A 23,012-nucleotide genomic window follows, 5' to 3' on the forward strand; every position below is an offset into this window, starting at 1 on the left:
TTCACAAGAAACAAACCCAAACTCAAATAATGGCCTCGCTGCCACCCGAACGTACTTTTCTGTCTCGACCCTTTACAAACACTGGGGTAGATTTTGCAGGACCCTTTAATATTAAAAGTTATTCAGGAAGGGCTTGCTTTATTACAAAAGGCTATGTTTGCCTGTTCGTCTGCTTCGCCACCAAGGCTATACATTTAGAACCAACTAGCGATTTATCTACTTATGCCTTTCTCGCCGCTTTCTCCAGATTCATAAGTCGGCGAGGTTGTCCGTCTTGTATATTTTCCGACAACGGAACCAATTTTGTGGGAGCGGTCGATCTATTAAAGCGAGATCGATTAGCTTTCATGAAGAATATTCAAAGTAGCACAATCCAAAACAATTTCAATCAAAATCTTACTTGAAAATTTATCCCGCCTGGCGCTCCGCACATGGGCGGTTTGTGGGAGGCCGGCGTTAAATCGTTTAAAATGCATTTGCGAAAAAGTATTCCAAAAATGAATTTCACATTTGAAGAATTTACAACTATCTTAGCAAGAATTGAAGCCTGCCTTAATTCGCGACCCTTAAGTCCTGGTAGCGATGATCCAAATGACCTTTCCCCGTTAACTCCTGGTCATTTCTTAATTGGAACATCAATTCTTACTCCTGCTGAACCCGACATTTCCGACACAGATCTTAGTCTAGTAAATCGTTGGAAACGACTCAAAGTTATTTCACAATACTTTTGCAATAGGTGGAAATTAGAATATCTCCACGAACTTCACAGAAGAACTAAATGGAATCGTGAAAAGGAGAATATCAAAGAAGGAGATTTAGTAGTCATAAAGGACGATAGGTTGGCTCCAAATGAATGGAAGTTGGGTCGAATTGCAAAAACATATCTCGGTAGCGATCAGAATACGAGGGTTGTAGACTTACGGACATCAAGTGGCAACATTAGCAGACCTATCACAAAAATTGTCAAATTGTTTTCCGACTGACTAGCCGGAATCCTACTTAAAAAAGAACATAGTACTCGCCTTTGGTTTTTTTCAGATATGGCTGCCTACTTGCCCAATCAAGACTGCCGTTTAGATGATCGCAGCCGCAGTCCCAACCAATCCGCACGTCCAACAGCGAGAAGTTCTAGCAGACCCAGACGCCCAACCGAACCCATTCCCAGCAGACCGGCTCATAGACACCGCAGACTTCCCAGTTCCACATCGCCAGAAAGACGTCAACGAAGCCGCTCCGCTGCAAGATCCCGCCAACGCCAAGAACGACCCAGCTATTGGCAGTACTCCTGTGGGTTGTGTCAGGAGGACCATGCCCTCAGTGCTTGCGAGAGGTTTCGCCACCAGACCCCCTTCCAGCGCTATGAGACTGTGGAGCGTAGGGGGTACTGCAGAAATTGCCTTGCCAGAAGTCATTTGGCCCCTGACTGTCCGTCGTTGACTGGTTGCAGGAGGTGCAACAATCGGCATCATACGCTGCTACACGGGGCGTCTCAGCTGGAGGAAGTATCTCTAAACGTGGAAGTTGTAACAACACCAAACTTTGCGTGGGATTTGGTATTTGTGCCAAAGGCTATGGTGCACATCAAAGCTGACAAAATAGAGGGGTACACCATGATAAGGGCATTAATAAGCCAATCAGCGACGATGTCCAAAATATCGTATGCGGCTTTCCGTAGATTGGGCTTACAATCGCGGATTTACAAAGGGCAGCGATTTACCACCTTTACGGTTTCGCCCCGCCGCACAAACAGCCACTGGAGTCTTAGAGTCAATGCCTTGATAATCGAAGATTTGCCCAGGCGCATTTACTCGGACCCGATCCTCGAGGACCCCACAAGAAGTTTCAGAAATTGCGCCCTAGCCGACCCTGATCCCCGAGGCAACAATCCCGTCGATGTGGAACTGGGTGCTGACGTTTACTCAGCCATAAGGAAAGACGAGTGCAAGGAGGCTGGAATTGGAGATGTCCTGGCCTATGATACCCAACTGGGTTACGTGTTTGCCGGTCCAATAAAAAATATGCCAAAAATATAAAGAACAATATTGTATTTCAAAAATGAATGTAAACACTTGTCATTCGGGGGCCAGAAATGTTCATCAAAGATGCTATGTTTTTACGCAACAGTGTTGTTTGTTACATTACCGGTGGCTGCATAAATAACATCATAAAAAAATGATGTACATATTAGACACATATGCACACACACATGCACATATATGTAGCCACCGGTAAATTCCAATTTGTACACAAAAATTCGTTTATGCAGATGAATATAATTCACTAATGAGAAAGTCTCCAATTTCTCCATCTAGCCCTCTATTGACGTTAAACCCGTTTCTCGACTCAAAGGGTATTATTCGAGCTGATGGCAGATTAGTTCAATCTCCAGTTTACATATAGCGAACGACATCCCATAATACTACCACACGGAACTACCCTTAGCAAATTGTTGGTCGAATTCACTCATAAGATCACTTTACATGGTGGTAATCAATTGATGACCCGAGTGCTAAGATCCGAATTCTGGATATTTGGACTCAAATCTCTGGTTAAACAAACTATACGAAAATGTCGAATCTGCTTAATTCACAAGAAACAAACCCAAACTCAAATAATGGCCTCGCTGCCACCCGAACGTACTTTTCTGTCTCGACCCTTTACAAACACTGGGGTAGATTTTGCAGGACCCTTTAATATTAAAAGTTATTCAGGAAGGGCTTGCTTTATTACAAAAGGCTATGTTTGCCTGTTCGTCTGCTTCGCCACCAAGGCTATACATTTAGAACCAACTAGCGATTTATCTACTTATGCCTTTCTCGCCGCTTTCTCCAGATTCATAAGTCGGCGAGGTTGTCCGTCTTGTATATTTTCGGACAACGGAACCAATTTTGTGGGAGCGGTCGATCTATTAAAGCGAGATCGATTAGCTTTCATGAAGAATATTCAAAGTAGCACAATCCAAAACAATTTCAATCAAAATCTTACTAAAAAATTTATCCCGCCTGGCGCTCCGCACATGGGCGGTTTGTGGGAGGCCGGCGTTGAATCGTTTAAAATGCATTTGCGAAAAAGTATTCCAAAAATGAATTTCACATTTGAAGAATTTACAACTATCTTAGCAAGAATTGAAGCCTGCCTTAATTCGCGACCCTTAAGTCCTGGTAGAGATGATCCAAATGACCTTTCCCCGTTAACTCCTGGTCATTTCTTAATTGGAACATCAATTCTTACTCCTGCTGAACCCGACATTTCCGACACAGATCTTAGTCTAGTAAATCGTTGGAAACGACTCAAAGTTATTTCACAATACTTTTGCAATAGGTGGAAATTAGAATATCTCCACGAACTTCACAGAAGAACTAAATGGAATCGTGAAAAGGAGAATATCAAAGAAGGAGATTTAGTAGTCATAAAGGACGAAAGGTTGGCTCCAAATGAATGGAAGTTGGGTCGAATTGCAAAAACATATCTCGGTAGCGATCAGAATACGAGGGTTGTAGACTTACGGACATCAAGTGGCAACATTAGCAGACCTATCACAAAAATTGTCAAATTGTTTTCCGACTGACTAGCCGGAATCCTACTTAAAAAAGAACATAGTACTCGCCTTTGGTTTTTTTCAGATATGGCTGCCTACTTGCCCAATCAAGACTGCCGTTTAGATGATCGCAGCCGCAGTCCCAACCAATCCGCACGTCCAACAGCGAGAAGTTCTAGCAGACCCAGACGCCCAACCGAACCCATTCCCAGCAGACCGGCTCATAGACACCGCAGACTTCCCAGTTCCACATCGCCAGAAAGACGTCAACGAAGCCGCTCCGCTGCAAGATCCCGCCAACGCCAAGAACGACCCAGCTATTGGCAGTACTCCTGTGGGTTGTGTCAGGAGGACCATGCCCTCAGTGCTTGCGAGAGGTTTCGCCACCAGACCCCCTTCCAGCGCTATGAGACTGTGGAGCGTAGGGGGTACTGCAGAAATTGCCTTGCCAGAAGTCATTTGGCCCCTGACTGTCCGTCGTTGACTGGTTGCAGGAGGTGCAACAATCGGCATCATACGCTGCTACACGGGGCGTCTCAGCTGGAGGAAGTATCTCTAAACGTGGAAGTTGTAACAACACCAAACTTTGCGTGGGATTTGGTATTTGTGCCAACGGCTATGGTGCACATCAAAGCTGACAAAATAGAGGGGTACACCATGATAAGGGCATTAATCAGCCAATCAGCGACGATGTCCAAAATATCGTATGCGGCTTTCCGTAGATTGGACTTACAATCGCGGATTTACAAAGGGCAGCGATTTACCACCTTTACGGTTTCGCCCCGCCGCACAAACAGCCACTGGAGTCTTAGAGTCAATGCCTTGATAATCGAAGATTTGCCCAGGCGCATTTACTCGGACCCGATCCTCGAGGACCCCACAAGAAGTTTCAGAAATTGCGCCCTAGCCGACCCTGATCCCCGAGGCAACAATCCCGTCGATGTGGAACTGGGTGCTGACGTTTACTCAGCCATAAGGAAAGACGAGTGCAAGGAGGCTGGAATTGGAGATGTCCTGGCCTATGATACCCAACTGGGTTACGTGTTTGCCGGTCCAATAAAAAATATGCCAAAAATATAAAGAACAATATTGTATTTCAAAAATGAATGTAAACACTTGTCATTCGGGGGCCAGAAATGTTCATCAAAGATGCTATGTTTTTACGCAACAATGTTGTTTGTTACATTACCGGTGGCTGCATAAATAACATCATAAAAAAATGATGTACATATTAGACACATATGCACACACACATGCACATATATGTAGCCACCGGTAAATTCCAATTTGTACACAAAAATTCGTTTATGCAGATGAATATAATTCACTAATGAGAAAGTCTCCAATTTCTCCATCTAGCCCTCTATTGACGTTAAATCCGTTTCTCGACTCAAAGGGTATTATTCGAGCTAATGGCAGATTAGTTCAATCTCCAGCCCTTACATATAGCGAACGACATCCCATAATACTACCACACGGAACTACCCTTAGCAAATTGTTGGTCGAATTCACTCATAAGATCACTTTACATGGTGGTAATCAATTGATGACCCGAGTGCTAAGATCCGAATTCTGGATATTTGGACTCAAATCTCTGGTTAAACAAACTATACGAAAATGTCGAATCTGCTTAATTCACAAGAAACAAACCCAAACTCAAATAATGGCCTCGCTGCCACCCGAACGTACTTTTCTGTCTCGACCCTTTACAAACACTGGGGTAGATTTTGCAGGACCCTTTTTTATTAAAAGTTATTCAGGAAGGGCTTGCTTTATTACAAAAGGCTATGTTTGCCTGTTCGTCTGCTTCGCCACCAAGGCTATACATTTAGAACCAACTAGCGATTTATCTACTTATGCCTTTCTCGCCGCTTTCTCCAGATTCATAAGTCGGCGAGGTTGTCCGTCTTGTATATTTTCCGACAACGGAACCAATTTTGTGGGAGCGGTCGATCTATTAAAGCGAGATCGATTAGCTTTCATGAAGAATATTCAAAGTAGCACAATCCAAAACAATTTCAATCAAAATCTTACTAAAAAATTTATCCCGCCTGGCGCTCCGCACATGGGCGGTTTGTGGGAGGCCGGCGTTAAATCGTTTAAAATGCATTTGCGAAAAAGTATTCCAAAAATGAATTTCACATTTGAAGAATTTACAACTATCTTAGCAAGAATTGAAGCCTGCCTTAATTCGCGACCCTTAAGTCCTGGTAGCGATGATCCAAATGACCTTTCCCCGTTAACTCCTGGTCATTTCTTAATTGGAACATCAATTCTTACTCCTGCTGAACCCGACATTTCCGACACAGATCTTAGTCTAGTAAATCGTTGGAAACGACTCAAAGTTATTTCACAATACTTTTGCAATAGGTGGAAATTAGAATATCTCCACGAACTTCACAGAAGAACTAAATGGAATCGTGAAAAGGAGAATATCAAAGAAGGAGATTTAGTAGTCATAAAGGACGATAGGTTGGCTCCAAATGAATGGAAGTTGGGTCGAATTGCAAAAACATATCTCGGTAGCGATCAGAATACGAGGGTTGTAGACTTACGGACATCAAGTGGCAACATTAGCAGACCTATCACAAAAATTGTCAAATTGTTTTCCGACTGACTAGCCGGAATCCTACTTAAAAAAGAACATAGTACTCGCCTTTGGTTTTTTTCAGATATGGCTGCCTACTTGCCCAATCAAGACTGCCGTTTAGATGATCGCAGCCGCAGTCCCAACCAATCCGCACGTCCAACAGCGAGAAGTTCTAGCAGACCCAGACGCCCAAGATGGATACAGTTTACACTAGATGCTTCTGTTGAGATTCGTGGATTTTGTGACGCATCGGAGAGCGCGTATGGAGCAACGCTATATGTTCGGATTGAAAAAACTGACCATACCACACACACCTTTTTATTAGCAGCAAAGACTCGTGTAGCACCAATCAAAAAACTATCAATACCAAGGCTCGAATTATGTGGGGCAGTATTACTTTCCAAATTAGTAAAATCTATTACAAACAGTCTACAAATATCAAAATATTCAACACATTTTTGGACAGACTCTACTATCGTCTTGGCCTGGTTAAAAAAGCCTCCTTGTCACTGGAGCACCTTTGTGGGAAATAGAGTCTCGGAAATATCTGATAATGTTGGGCAAGAAAACTGGAAACATGTTGACTCTGCAAGCAACCCAGCTGACATTGCTAGTCGTGATGTTCTCCAACTGAACTAACGACTCATGAGCTCTGGTGGCATGGACCTCAATGGCTCAAAATGCCAAAAGATCGTTGGCCATCGCAAGATATCCCAAACGACACAAATTTAGAGGCTAAAGCTGTAAAAGTTCTGACTATATTTCAAGAAAGAGATGATCCATTAAAAAATTTCTCATCATTGGCAAAAGTCTACCGATCATACGCCTATGCTCTGCGATTTTGGAAAAATACTGGCGCAAATCGGCAAAATCTTCGCTCCTCATCAATAGATCTTACCGCAGCCGAAATCCAAGATGGAAAACGATCTTGCATAATTTGTACACAAAAATTCGTTTATGCAGATGAATATAATTCACTAATGAGAAAGTCTCCAATTTCTCCATCTAGCCCTCTATTGACGTTAAACCCGTTTCTCGACTCAAAGGGTATTATTCGAGCTAATGGCAGATTAGTTCAATCTCCAGCCCTTACATATAGCGAACGACATCCCATAATACTACCACACGGAACTACCCTTAGCAAATTGTTGGTCGAATTCACTCATAAGATCACTTTACATGGTGGTAATCAATTGATGACCCGAGTGCTAAGATCCGAATTCTGGATATTTGGACTCAAATCTCTGGTTAAACAAACTATACGAAAATGTCGAATCTGCTTAATTCACAAGAAACAAACCCAAACTCAAATAATGGCCTCGCTGCCACCCGAACGTACTTTTCTGTCTCGACCCTTTACAAACACTGGGGTAGATTTTGCAGGACCCTTTAATATTAAAAGTTATTCAGGAAGGGCTTGCTTTATTACAAAAGGCTATGTTTGCCTGTTCGTCTGCTTCGCCACCAAGGCTATACATTTAGAACCAACTAGCGATTTATCTACTTATGCCTTTCTCGCCGCTTTCTCCAGATTCATAAGTCGGCGAGGTTGTCCGTCTTGTATATTTTCCGACAACGGAACCAATTTTGTGGGAGCGGTCGATCTATTAAAGCGAGATCGATTAGCTTTCATGAAGAATATTCAAAGTAGCACAATCCAAAACAATTTCAATCAAAATCTTACTAAAAAATTTATCCCGCCTGGCGCTCCGCACATGGGCGGTTTGTGGGAGGCCGGCGTTGAATCGTTTAAAATGCATTTGCGAAAAAGTATTCCAAAAATGAATTTCACATTTGAAGAATTTACAACTATCTTAGCAAGAATTGAAGCCTGCCTTAATTCGCGACCCTTAAGTCCTGGTAGAGATGATCCAAATGACCTTTCCCCGTTAACTCCTGGTCATTTCTTAATTGGAACATCAATTCTTACTCCTGCTGAACCCGACATTTCCGACACAGATCTTAGTCTAGTAAATCGTTGGAAACGACTCAAAGTTATTTCACAATACTTTTGCAATAGGTGGAAATTAGAATATCTCCACGAACTTCACAGAAGAACTAAATGGAATCGTGAAAAGGAGAATATCAAAGAAGGAGATTTAGTAGTCATAAAGGACGAAAGGTTGGCTCCAAATGAATGGAAGTTGGGTCGAATTGCAAAAACATATCTCGGTAGCGATCAGAATACGAGGGTTGTAGACTTACGGACATCAAGTGGCAACATTAGCAGACCTATCACAAAAATTGTCAAATTGTTTTCCGACTGACTAGCCGGAATCCTACTTAAAAAAGAACATAGTACTCGCCTTTGGTTTTTTTCAGATATGGCTGCCTACTTGCCCAATCAAGACTGCCGTTTAGATGATCGCAGCCGCAGTCCCAACCAATCCGCACGTCCAACAGCGAGAAGTTCTAGCAGACCCAGACGCCCAACCGAACCCATTCCCAGCAGACCGGCTCATAGACACCGCAGACTTCCCAGTTCCACATCGCCAGAAAGACGTCAACGAAGCCGCTCCGCTGCAAGATCCCGCCAACGCCAAGAACGACCCAGCTATTGGCAGTACTCCTGTGGGTTGTGTCAGGAGGACCATGCCCTCAGTGCTTGCGAGAGGTTTCGCCACCAGACCCCCTTCCAGCGCTATGAGACTGTGGAGCGTAGGGGGTACTGCGGAAATTGCCTTGCCAGAAGTCATTTGGCCCCTGACTGTCCGTCGTTGACTGGTTGCAGGAGGTGCAACAATCGGCATCATACGCTGCTACACGGGGCGTCTCAGCTGGAGGAAGTATCTCTAAACGTGGAAGTTGTAACAACACCAAACTTTGCGTGGGATTTGGTATTTGTGCCAACGGCTATGGTGCACATCAAAGCTGACAAAATAGAGGGGTACACCATGATAAGGGCATTAATCAGCCAATCAGCGACGATGTCCAAAATATCGTATGCGGCTTTCCGTAGATTGGGCTTACAATCGCGGATTTACAAAGGGCAGCGATTTACCACCTTTACGGTTTCGCCCCGCCGCACAAACAGCCACTGGAGTCTTAGAGTCAATGCCTTGATAATCGAAGATTTGCCCAGGCGCATTTACTCGGACCCGATCCTCGAGGACCCCACAAGAAGTTTCAGAAATTGCGCCCTAGCCGACCCTGATCCCCGAGGCAACAATCCCGTCGATGTGGAACTGGGTGCTGACGTTTACTCAGCCATAAGGAAAGACGAGTGCAAGGAGGCTGGAATTGGAGATGTCCTGGCCTATGATACCCAACTGGGTTACGTGTTTGCCGGTCCAATAAAAAATATGCCAAAAATATAAAGAACAATATTGTATTTCAAAAATGAATGTAAACACTTGTCATTCGGGGGCCAGAAATGTTCATCAAAGATGCTATGTTTTTACGCAACAATGTTGTTTGTTACATTACCGGTGGCTGCATAAATAACATCATAAAAAAATGATGTACATATTAGACACATATGCACACACACATGCACATATATGTAGCCACCGGTAAATTCCAATTTGTACACAAAAATTCGTTTATGCAGATGAATATAATTCACTAATGAGAAAGTCTCCAATTTCTCCATCTAGCCCTCTATTGACGTTAAATCCGTTTCTCGACTCAAAGGGTATTATTCGAGCTAATGGCAGATTAGTTCAATCTCCAGCCCTTACATATAGCGAACGACATCCCATAATACTACCACACGGAACTACCCTTAGCAAATTGTTGGTCGAATTCACTCATAAGATCACTTTACATGGTGGTAATCAATTGATGACCCGAGTGCTAAGATCCGAATTCTGGATATTTGGACTCAAATCTCTGGTTAAACAAACTATACGAAAATGTCGAATCTGCTTAATTCACAAGAAACAAACCCAAACTCAAATAATGGCCTCGCTGCCACCCGAACGTACTTTTCTGTCTCGACCCTTTACAAACACTGGGGTAGATTTTGCAGGACCCTTTAATATTAAAAGTTATTCAGGAAGGGCTTGCTTTATTACAAAAGGCTATGTTTGCCTGTTCGTCTGCTTCGCCACCAAGGCTATACATTTAGAACCAACTAGCGATTTATCTACTTATGCCTTTCTCGCCGCTTTCTCCAGATTCATAAGTCGGCGAGGTTGTCCGTCTTGTATATTTTCCGACAACGGAACCAATTTTGTGGGAGCGGTCGATCTATTAAAGCGAGATCGATTAGCTTTCATGAAGAATATTCAAAGTAGCACAATCCAAAACAATTTCAATCAAAATCTTACTAAAAAATTTATCCCGCCTGGCGCTCCGCACATGGGCGGTTTGTGGGAGGCCGGCGTTAAATCGTTTAAAATGCATTTGCGAAAAAGTATTCCAAAAATGAATTTCACATTTGAAGAATTTACAACTATCTTAGCAAGAATTGAAGCCTGCCTTAATTCGCGACCCTTAAGTCCTGGTAGCGATGATCCAAATGACCTTTCCCCGTTAACTCCTGGTCATTTCTTAATTGGAACATCAATTCTTACTCCTGCTGAACCCGACATTTCCGACACAGATCTTAGTCTAGTAAATCGTTGGAAACGACTCAAAGTTATTTCACAATACTTTTGCAATAGGTGGAAATTAGAATATCTCCACGAACTTCACAGAAGAACTAAATGGAATCGTGAAAAGGAGAATATCAAAGAAGGAGATTTAGTAGTCATAAAGGACGATAGGTTGGCTCCAAATGAATGGAAGTTGGGTCGAATTGCAAAAACATATCTCGGTAGCGATCAGAATACGAGGGTTGTAGACTTACGGACATCAAGTGGCAACATTAGCAGACCTATCACAAAAATTGTCAAATTGTTTTCCGACTGACTAGCCGGAATCCTACTTAAAAAAGAACATAGTACTCGCCTTTGGTTTTTTTCAGATATGGCTGCCTACTTGCCCAATCAAGACTGCCGTTTAGATGATCGCAGCCGCAGTCCCAACCAATCCGCACGTCCAACAGCGAGAAGTTCTAGCAGACCCAGACGCCCAACCGAACCCATTCCCAGCAGACCGGCTCATAGACACCGCAGACTTCCCAGTTCCACATCGCCAGAAAGACGTCAACGAAGCCGCTCCGCTGCAAGATCCCGCCAACGCCAAGAACGACCCAGCTATTGGCAGTACTCCTGTGGGTTGTGTCAGGAGGACCATGCCCTCAGTGCTTGCGAGAGGTTTCGCCACCAGACCCCCTTCCAGCTCTATGAGAATGTGGAGCGTAGGGGGTACTGCAGAAATTGCCTTGCCAGAAGTCATTTGGCCCCTGACTGTCCGTCGTTGACTGGTTGCAGGAGGTGCAACAATCGGCATCATACGCTGCTACACGGGGCGTCTCAGCTGGAGGAAGTATCTCTAAACGTGGAAGTTGTAACAACACCAAACTTTGCGTGGGATTTGGTATTTGTGCCAACGGCTATGGTGCACATCAAAGCTGACAAAATAGAGGGGTACACCATGATAAGGGCATTAATCAGCCAATCAGCGACGATGTCCAAAATATCGTATGCGGCTTTCCGTAGATTGGGCTTACAATCGCGGATTTACAAAGAGCAGCGATTTACCACCTTTACGGTTTCGCCCCGCCGCACAAACAGCCACTGGAGTCTTAGAGTCAATGCCTTGATAATCGAAGATTTGCCCAGGCGCATTTACTCGGACCCGATCCTCGAGGACCCCACAAGAAGTTTCAGAAATTGCGCCCTAGCCGACCCTGATCCCCGAGTGCAAGGAGGCTGGAATTGGAGATGTCCTGGCCTATGATACCCAACTGGGTTACGTGTTTGTCGGTCCAATAAAAAATATGCCAAAAATATAAAGAACAATATTGTATTTCAAAAATGAATGTAAACACTTGTCATTCGGGGGCCAGAAATGTTCATCAAAGATGCTATGTTTTTACGCAACAGTGTTGTTTGTTACATTACCGGTGGCTGCATAAATAACATCATAAAAAAATGATGTACATATTAGACACATATGCACACACACATGCACATATATGTAGCCACCGGTAAATTCCAATGCTGAATTCAAATAAATAAGCATCGTCACCAGCCAAAACAGGTTTGCTGTGACTATGCAAATTGGAGTTAGACCAGTTCTGTCTCGAATTTAAAAGCGCGTACGCAAGTTTAGATGATAACAATTTTTTATCAATTCCACCAATATGGGTATCAAATAAAAGGGCATGACAAGAAGAATACATTATACTATACAAGTTTAATATTTAAGATGGCGCAGCCACTAAATGGCGTATAATAATAAGATTTAAATTTAGAAATTGTATCTGGAATTCTGGTATCCTCAAGTCACGACTTTGTATCGTGTAAAGAATTGTGTGGCGTTAGAGTGGCTAAATTGTCAACCGTTTAAAAGTCCATTACTGGGAACAAAATGGTACAAAAATATAAAATTTGAATTTTATTTTTTTATGCATATGTTTATAATTCCCACGACTGTATCTATTTTTTATTATTTTTTGGTTTTTAGTACATTTATCTTAAACATTACAATGTATGTGTAACATAAAACCTTTTAACTTAAAAAGTTTTTTAACTATTTATTTTTTTTTTTTTTTAACCAACAAATGTTCGTATATAAACTTTTGAATGCATATAAAATCAAAAGTAGTAGCGACGCGCACCGGGTTCAGCTAGTATTTTTTATATATGCCAAAAATTTCAGTTTTGATTAGAAAATACTTCTTAAAGCACTCAACATCTTAATGCTAAGTTCACATGGCACGTAATTCTCTCTCTATTCGTTGTTCGACCATTAATTATGAAATATCTACTTATATTACTCACAAAATTTTCTGAGCGAACAAAGATTTTTGTTCTTTGTTCCATTTAAATCACTCTCAGAACTAGTATGAAATGTCTGCCATCCTTAACAAATGAGAGCATTTATCGGCAAAAAGTAAATTATGGCATGTCGAAATTCCAAATAGAAAAATATTTATGAAATTTTAAAAATTTTCAGGAAGAATGAAAATTATGAACGAAAGATAGAATGTTAAATGGCGTATGTGCATTCAAACGAAAGTAAACTCGTCCGAGGTACGCTTTTTGTCCACGAGTTGGAATTTCGACAGACAACTGGAAACAAAAGAGGCAATATTTTCAAAATGTTTGTACTGACAAACATTTTTTTGACAAGTGACTCTCCAATCTATGATCTGTTCCAGTACCTGCAAGAATCTACTACTTTCGCGCTTTTCTTCGATATCATAAAGAGAAAATCTGTTATCGTAGTAAAAACTTTTACATTCTTGGCACGTGATTCGCTCTCTATTCGTTGTTCGACCATTAATTATGAAACATCTACTTGATTCCCCACACAAAATGTTCTGTGCGAACAAAAATTTTTGTTCTTTCTTCCAATCAAATCACTCTCAGAACTACGATGAAATTTTTTTCAGGAAGACTGAAAATTATAAATGAAAGGTATACTGTTGAATGACGTATGTAAATTTTGTTTTCTCTCATACGAGGTACGCTTTTTGTCCACGAGTTGGAATTTCGACAGAAAACTGTAAACAAAAGAGGCAATATTTTCAAAATTTTTGTATCGACAAAAACATTTTTGACAAAAGACTCTTCAACTGAATTTTAAAACAGAAAAATACAAAAGTATATGTAAAATGTCCACATTTTTACAAAAATTTCAAAACATGAATGAATATTGCTAGTTTAAAGATAAAATAAATTTTTGGAGAAAAAACAAGAATTTCTTCTATTATAATTGATGATAATTTCATGTACTTTCGTACAAATTCCTATAAGAATCGACAAATAAAAAATTTGAAAAAAGGAATTATGTTACTATGAATTACGAATCTGATTCTGATTGAAAGTGCAATGAGAACATAGCATAACGTACTTTTAAGTTTCGCCTATGCCTAATGGGAAACCAATGGTTAACTATTATTTCCGGCATAGATTTCACAACACTGAAAACTCCAAATTACAATCAATTCGATAGAAATTGTAAAAAAACAGGCAGAAGTACAAATGAGACGAGACGTATATATTCCAATCATCATAGGAATGTTGTATAAAGGTTTTAGAATACATGAGTAGGTTGATAAAACTAAATACCTTACAACATGGTCTTCTAAAAGTTACGAATTCAAAATTACTTTTGTTTTGGAAAATGTTGCCAAGACCTTTAAATAATACTAATAATTGAGATTTGAAAATGTTTTTAAATACTATGATAAAACCAATATAAAGATGTACTAGTGGATAGGAAATAAATCGTAAAGTGGACTTTTTTTGTGACAAACTATTTATAGCCTCGAAAGGTTATATGAATGAAACCAATATAAAAAGACAAAATTTAACTATGTGCGTGAAAATAAATTTAAATTTTGTTGTTGCAAAATGGTCAGGCTTTATCCCTTCATTGTTGTTTTTATAAAAACAACGTTTGTTTATTAGTGAAGAACGATGGTAATGTTTACCAGGGGGTAAGGCAGGGAATACCTAGGTTTCGGAAAGAGCCAACAATCCTCATCAGTTCCCTTGTTTTTTGTCTGGGATATTCTCCCCAGAAGTTATTTTAAAAATAACTTCTATGACAAAAAACATTTTTTACCCAAATGACGAGATCGTAAGCTCAATAGAAGAGGAACCAAAGAATTAAATAAAACTAAAATTCTTTTGGAAAGTCTTCTAAATCTTACAACCGCACTTATAAACATTTACATCTTTCTCCACTTGTTATGCTTTCGTTCAACCTGAACGAAGTAGCATAACCATGTAAGTTGGTTTTGTCTGTTACAACAAAAACCCCTTCGTCGACCGTGCCTTGTCTATTAATAAAACAGTGTGGCTTGTTTGTTCGGGATACCGTAGTATTTTGTTGTTGCAAAATGGTCAGGCTTTATCCATTCATTGTTGTTTTTATAAAAACAACGTTTGTTTATTAGTGAAGAACGATGGTAATGTTTACCAGGGGTAAGGTAGGGAATACCTAGGTTTCGGAAAGAGCCACCAATGCTCATCAGTTCCCTTGTTTATTGTCTGGGATATTCTCCCCAGAAGTTATTTTAAAAATAAAAAAAAATTTTTTACCCAAGTGACGAGATCGTAAGCTCAATAGAAGAGGAACCAAAGAATTAAATAAAACTAAAATTCTTTTGGAAAGTCTTCTAAATCTTACAACCGCACTTCAGGTTGAACGAAAGCATAACAAGTGGAGAAAGATGTAAATGTTTACAAGTGCGGTTGTAAGATTTAGAAGACTTTCAGGTTGGACCCACTGTAGGAAAATGGTTAGGGATGCACCTTTATAGTGTTCATTTTCGGAAAGAGCATCGAAAATGCTCCTAGACCACTTACTCTAATAATCCAACCCCATCTGGAAATCCCACAGTGGCCAGACTTATATTTTTATATGGTCACTGTAGGAGAAATTGCTTTGGACCCACTGTGGGAAAATTGTTAGAGATGCACCCTTATGGTGTTCATTTTTGGAAAGAGCATCGAAAATGCTCCTAGACCACCTTTTCTCATAATCCAAACCCATCTGGAATTCCCACAGTGGTCAGACTTATATTTCATATGGTCACTGGAGGAGAAATTGGTTTGGACCCACTGTGGGAAAATGGTTAGGGATGCACCTTTATGGTGTACATTTTCGGAAAGAGTATCGAAAATGCTCCTTAACCAATGATTCTCATAATCCAAACCCATCTGGAATTCCCACAGTGGCCAGACTTATATTTCATTTGGTCACTGTAGGAGAAATTGGTTTGGACCCACTGTGGGAAAATGGTTAGGGATGCACCCTTATGGTGTTCGTATTTAGAAAGAGCATCGAAAATGCTCCTAGACCACTTATTCTCATAATCCAAACCCATCTGGAATTCCCACAGTGGCTAGACTTATATTTCATATGGTCACTGTAGGAGAAATTGGTTTGGACCCACTGTGGGAAAATGGTTAGGGATGCACCCTTATGGTGTTCATATTTAGAAAGAGCATCGAAAATGCTCCTAGACCACTTATTCTCATAATCCAAACCCATCTGGAAATCCCACAGTGGCCAGACTTATATTTCATGTGGTCTTCTTAGGAGAAATTGGTTTGGACCCACTGTGGGAAAATGGTTAGGGATGCACCGCTATGGTGTCCATTTTCGGAAAGAGTATCGAAAATGCTCCTAGACCACTTATTCTCATAATCCAAATCCATCTGGAAATCCTACAGTGGCCAGACTTATATTTCATATGGTCACTGTAGGAGAAATGGGTTTGGACCCACTGTGGCAAAATGGTTAGGGATGAACCTTTATGGTGTTCAAACCAATTTCTCCTACAGTGACCATATGAAATATAAGTCTGGCCACTGTTCTTGTTCTGGCCAAAGTTCTTACAATTATATTTTTTAATAAAATTCATATAACATTTTATTGTTATATTATTTTCATAATTTTAACTTTTATTTTGTTTCATAACAAGCACTTTTGAGTTAAATTTAAATTTACTCTCATTAATATGTAGTTAAATTTAAATTTATCTCTAAGAGAAAACCAGTGTTGGTAAGCGAAAAATCAAAGTAGTAGAATTTAAATTTAAATTTATTTTCACGCACATGATTTAACTGTACTAATATCATCAAATGCCAAATTAGAGCCCATTTGGTCGAAGAATATTAAGAGATGGTATTATATGAGACATATATCTATATGAGGACATATATATACTTTTGTAACATCAATCATCAACGTTTTTCACTCTTCTACATTCTTTATGGGGTCACTAACCGATGACACCTTATTTTTGATACTTAAATTAAACTACATTGACATTTTTTGCAATTAATTAGTCTGTTCTAGAACTGCAAGAATTTTAAAGTTGTTACAATGTTAACCTATTTTTATTTTATGATATCGAAGAAAATTGCAGAACTAGTAGATTCTTGCAGGTTCTGGAACAGAGCTAATGTTTACTTCAGTTTAGAAATTACTATCGAAAGACCAATATATGCTGTATTATAATGTAATGGAACACCACTGAAAACAAAGCCAGGCAGACATAGTTTTTTTTTTTTTTTTAAATTGGATCTAACAATTGGCAGATCATATATAACTTCCCAAACTACGCCCCAAGATCAAATTTTGAACGAATATATCACAGCTTGGAGTCATATGCAGGCCAATTCTTCATGGAGTTTAAATACTAGCTATATGCATAAGTTTTCCAAATTTTTTAATATGCAAACAATCGTAGGTCAGAGCATCAGCATTATCTTTTATGAACGAGTGTAGAAACTACATACTATGTAATTTTACCAACTAAAACCAAGATTCGACGCAAATAATTTACTTACCTGTTTTATCATTTATATCGTTTCCCCCATTGGTTTTGTTCTTTTTAGTCAAATGATTTTGTCGAGAGTTTAAATCTTTATTTTTTTCCATAATCTGAAATGTAAAAAAAAAATTATTAGTTACTTAAAATGTGCACAACACAGATTCATACATAGCGCGGTTCACATGGACAACGGTAAAATTTTCGAAAATTCGTGAACTTTCCAACGATCACCCACTTAAGTCGGCAGAATTGTCCTGGCCAGCACAGTGGTGTTCGAATTTATCTTGACTCATAGGATTCAGTAAAAAGTCACAGAATTCGGTGATTCCGAAAGAAAGTACTCTTCATGGTACTCCTCTATTATACTTTTTCATTTGATGCCTTTTCACTGTCAAATTTATATTTTGTAACTCTTTCTTAAATACAGGGTGAGGTGAAAAAACTGCAAACAACTTTAGACTGCTGTCATTTCTAAGCCACTCGTCCGACAGCTGTTAAAATTATTCCAGTGACAGCTCATTATATTCATATAGAAAAAAAGTTATTCGAGATGGAATTCAAGCGTGATTGTGTGGTTTCTTTATATTTGGCTGGAAAACCACAAGGTGCTATCGTTAGAGCACTCCAGTATTTAAATGTGAATAAATCTTTTGTGTCTCGTATGCGGTGATACTGACGTCGAGATACGTCAAGGAAGTGGACGGAAGAAAACACCAACATAAGCAGAAATGGTTCGAAAAGTAAAGAAGCGACTTGATCGAAACCCACGTCGCAGTTGCCGAAAAATTAGCTCGTGAGCTGAATATATCGCAATATTCCATACGGCAAATATTGAAAAATGAGCTCGGGGTAAAGCCATTGAAATTCCAAAAAGTGCACGAACTTACACCGCAACAGAAAGAAAATAGACTCAAAAGAGCTAAAGAGTTGCTTCGCTTGGCCGAAAGTGGTGAACTGCCGAATTTGGTTTTCTCCGATGAGACAACATTCGTTGTCCAGCAGTTTGTAAACAAACAAAATTATCGTGTTTACTTGCCAAAGAGGTCAGCTGAAAATGTGCACCTTCGGTTGGCCACCAGAACTCAAGCGCCATCCATGGAGATGGTGTGGGCCGCCATAACAGCCGATGGTCGCTCTCCGCTTGTATTAATCGACTGTGGCATCAGAATAAATGCCGAATATTATCGCGAAAATTTTCTGGAGGGTATATTAAAGCCTTAGACACGTAAACATTTTGGCCACAGACCTTGGACATTCCAACAGGACTCAGAATGGTTACAAAATGAGGTTTAATGAGGGTCGCTTTATTTCCAGCGCACAATGGCCACAAAAATCTCCGGACACCAATCCGTTGGACTATTGTGTCTGGAGTATTTTCGAAAGCGAGGTTGGCACTGAAAAATACCAAAGTGTCAATTACCTCGAGCAAACGCTTCGCCGGGAATGGGCCAAAATACCGCAGAGCAACATTCGGGCAGCGTGCGACGGTTTCATTGGCCGTTTGAAGACCATAATTCGTGCGAAAGGTAACCAATTCAAACAAATCTAAACTTATTTTAAAATTTGATGCTATTTCCGACATTTGTGCTTTCATGCAATACAATTAAAAAAAATGTAAAAATTATGGCGTTTGTCTTTGTTGTATGAGTACATCTGGAAAGAAAATTACATTTATTTCCGACCAAATATTTGGTTGTTTTCTCGGTTTTTAGAGGGCTTATAAAATTCAAAGAATTGTAAAATCTAAAACAAAACTAAATTATTAGTCTTATAAGACATGTACAATTTGATTATGGAATTGTGGAATTTTGCTGCAGCTGGGGCAAGTACGAATACAATACCACGCCTTGTTTTAATATAATACTGATAGCAATTTTGAATTAAGTTCTTTACAGGAAATTGCCAGTGTATATTTTCGATTTATTACAGAAATATCAGGTATTGAGGAGATTTTTAGCAAAATTTAAAAGCTGGTTATTCTGTGGTTTTGATCCTTAAAGACAGACTCAAAATAAAACATAAATTACCACCGAGAACGCTTCCTTAAGATGAAGGGTTTTAAATATCTTTCTTCATATGTTTAAGCCAAAAAAAAGAAAACAAAACTTCGTCTCTCTGTCCATCTGCCACTCTTCATACGTAAATATTTAAAATATGAAAATAAATTTTATTTCAAAATGACAAGGTTGATTTCGATGTGGCAAGTGAGTCTACCTCTGGTCGAAATATTGGAAAATAAAAATCAAATTTATAAAAATATAAATTAAATTAAAATTGCAAATTTTACAAATTTAATAAAAAAAAATGCTTCAAACATTGTTTAATAGAATGGTGAAAAATTTAAGAATCGGAAATCCCAAAAGTGTCGACAAATGGCTCACTTACCCTATAACGCTTGGAAAAACTATGGATTTTCCCTTTATGTCATCGAAAAATATTGCAAAACTAGTAGATTCTTGCAGGCTCTGGAACAGACCAATAATATACAATTTTTTCACAAGATTTTATTGACAAAATGCAACTTACAAAAAGAAAAATGTCCTCTATCAATTTGTGTTCCGTGACACAAAATATTGTTTATGGTTTGGTTTTTGGCATTAAATACTAACATAACGTAAGTAATTAAGTAGAATTAATATAAGTTCCACCGATGGTTGACCTAATCAGAATTTTATAGTATATCTGTGTCAATAGACAAATGCTGTTTTACTAAAATTATGACATAGTCTTGCGTAGGTAAGGTTAGGTTAAATACTAACATAACGTAAGTAATTAAGTAGAATTAATATAAGTTCCACCGATGAGTTGACCTAATCAGAATTTTATAGTATATCTGTGTCAATAGACAAATGCTGTTTTACTAAAATTATGACATAGTCTTGCGTAGGTAAGGTTAGGTTAAAGGACGCGCAGTTACCATATATCAACCGCTCCACTCGGAGACCTATAGGTCCATTGTGTTCATCCTCAAAAAAAGAAAGAAGGATGAAGGAAGGAGTGGTTCATAGAAGGGGGTGAAGATAGAAGATAGAGTTATAGAGTGTGATCTACGGCTGAGGAATTTGCCGTGTCGTCTTTAGCCACTTGAATCTTCTGACTAATTGAAGAATTACTATAGGGTCTGTGTTAGAAAAAGAAGACAGATTATGTGACACTAGTTCTCCCACCGGCCTGTGTCTCACATTAATGAGTGTTGGGCAGTGGCAGAGCAAGTGTTCGACTGTCTCAATTTCTTCTTCATCTTGACAGATCCTACAGTAGTCAATGTCTTCGCTGTTCCATTTCGAGATCATTGCCCTCACCTTACAGTGACCTGTGATGATATCCACCAAAAGCTTTAGATCAGGTTTCAGCAATAACAGTAGCGACTTTGTTTTCTTCTCTGAGAGTGTGGGCCAGAATCTTTTGGAGATGGTGCAACCCATTTCATCCAGCCATTTTTGTTGGATTCTCTCAGAGTAATGTCTGTGAATGACCTGTAGGAAGTGGCGCAGTGGTGGTTTAACCGAGTTATCTACTTCAATTGTAGTTGATTCGGATCCTAGCCTGGCCAATTCGTCAGCAGTCTCGTTACCTGGGATGTTATAGTGACCAGGAAGCCAACAGAGCTTGATGGACAACCCAGTGTTTTCCAAGGCTTTTCTGCAGTTCAAAACAGCCCTATACTTAATGCTAAAGGAATTTAAGACGTTCAGTGCCGCTTGACTATCGACATATATAGTCACCGGACCGCTGACCTCAGTATTCCTCGTGACCAGCAGGTCTGTGGCCTTTTTGACCGCAAAGATTTCCGCCTGAAATACGAACATTAAGGGTATCACAGAAGACACCAGCTCCCGTTCCAAAGTCCATCTTTGAACCGTCGGTATAAACAGCTATGCCGCGAAAAGGTGGGTTGTTATGGGCCTATTCGTCTCTGTTAGGTATGTGTACTTCAGGTGGGTCCAAGCTCAACCGTGGTGAAATATAGTTACTTGTATTGACTACCACTCCCACATCCCTTACACGTCTTAGAATCGCAGTGCCTAAAGGGTTGACTGCGCCATTTGTTTAGTTCTCTGAGTCGAAGAGCAATCCTAAAAGCTTGTTCCTCTACATGTATACTCAGCGGACTTAAGCACAGTAGGGTGTCCAGTGCTGCTTGAGGTGTGCTCCTGAAGGAACCCGTTATTAGTAGGGATGCGGCTCTTTGAGCTTTGTTAATGTGTCGTAAGTAGGTTGACTTATTCAAGGAATGCCACCATACTAGAGATCTATAGGATAGAATGGGGCGAACAATTGAGTCATACATTCATTCAATGTGCGGTTTGAGGCCCCAGCTTTTAACTATGGAGTTCTTAAAGGAATAGAGTGCGATCAAGCATCTCTTAGCTCGTTCCTCAGTGTTCCTCTTCCAACTTAACTGGCGGTCGAGGATAGTTCAAGGTATTTGGTTTCTGATGAGAGGTTTAAAGTGACTCCATCTAGCCTTGGTGGTATAAATGATGGATATTTACGTTTCTTAGTGAAAAGGACGAGATCTGTCTTTGATGGGTTCACGCCTAGTCCATTGCGACGCGCCCACCGTGATAGGGTGAGTAGAGCTCCCTGCATTAGATCAGAGATTGTTTGCAGGAATTTCCCGGCAATCAATAGGACAACATCATCAGCGTATGCGACTACTTTTGTCCCTTTTTTCTCTAGATCTATAAGTATGTTGTTGATAAGCAAAAGCCAGAGTAATGTTGATAGGACACCCCCTTGCGGCGTACCCCTAGTGACCGATTTCCTGACGGATGTTACCCCAATGCTCGAGTTGATGATTCTGCTACTAAGCATCGTATCAATCCAGTCTATGAGGAGTTGGTGTACCTTAAGTTTTGATAGTGAGTCATGAAGGGATTTTAACGTAACGTTGTTGAAAGCTCCCTCAATATCGAGGAAGGCAGCCAAGGTGAACAAGGAGCCATTCATGTTCTTCTCTAAATACCCTACGACATCATGTTGTGCTGTTTCAACAGATTTACCTTTCATGTAGGCATGCTGAGCAGTGCTGATGGCGGTCTTGGGTAGTCAAGATCTGATCTCTATGTCTATCAGCATCTCCAATGTTCTCAATACGAAGGATGAGAGACTTATCGGTCTGTAGTCCTTAGGAAGTGAGTGAATCGGTTTCATCGCTTTGGGGATATAAGTGACTGTGACTTCTCTCCATGATTCCGGGATGTAGGATAGACACAGACAATCTTTGAAAATCTCCAACAGTATTGGGCACATTGACGCTGAGACACGCTGGATCATAGCGGGAATAATGCCGTCTGGTCCTGGGGATTTAAAAAGCTTGAATGTGTCTATAGCCCACTTAATTTTGGATAAGCTTACAATTCTGTCAGCCAAATTATGGTCCCTAGCCGTAAAGTCGCGATACACTTGATCGGTTTGGCGATTGCTTGCCGTGTCAATACAGCCGGGGAAGTGGGTGTTGGCTAGCGGATTGAGAGTCTCTAGTCCAAAGTCAGTCCATGTGCCGTCAGTCCGTTTTTACTCCCTATGGATTT

At 40.2% G+C, this 23,012-nt stretch overlaps 1 protein-coding gene across 1 annotated transcript in view; it reads right to left on the bottom strand.

Moving 5' to 3' along the window:
- Positions 1–23,012, bottom strand: part of LOC101895336 (monocarboxylate transporter 13) — a 76,877-nt gene that overhangs the window by 50,824 nt on the left and 3,041 nt on the right. The window contains exon 2 of the mRNA XM_059128249.1: positions 17,492–17,585. Within this exon, the coding sequence (XP_058984232.1) occupies positions 17,492–17,582 (91 nt within the window). The 5' untranslated portion in view covers positions 17,583–17,585. The remainder of the gene's footprint in view (positions 1–17,491; positions 17,586–23,012) is intronic.

The sequence above is a fragment of the Musca domestica genome, unplaced genomic scaffold, assembly GCF_030504385.1.
Source record: "Musca domestica strain aabys unplaced genomic scaffold, Musca_domestica.polishedcontigs.V.1.1 5, whole genome shotgun sequence".
In the NCBI taxonomy this organism is placed as follows: Eukaryota; Metazoa; Arthropoda; class Insecta; order Diptera; family Muscidae; genus Musca; species Musca domestica.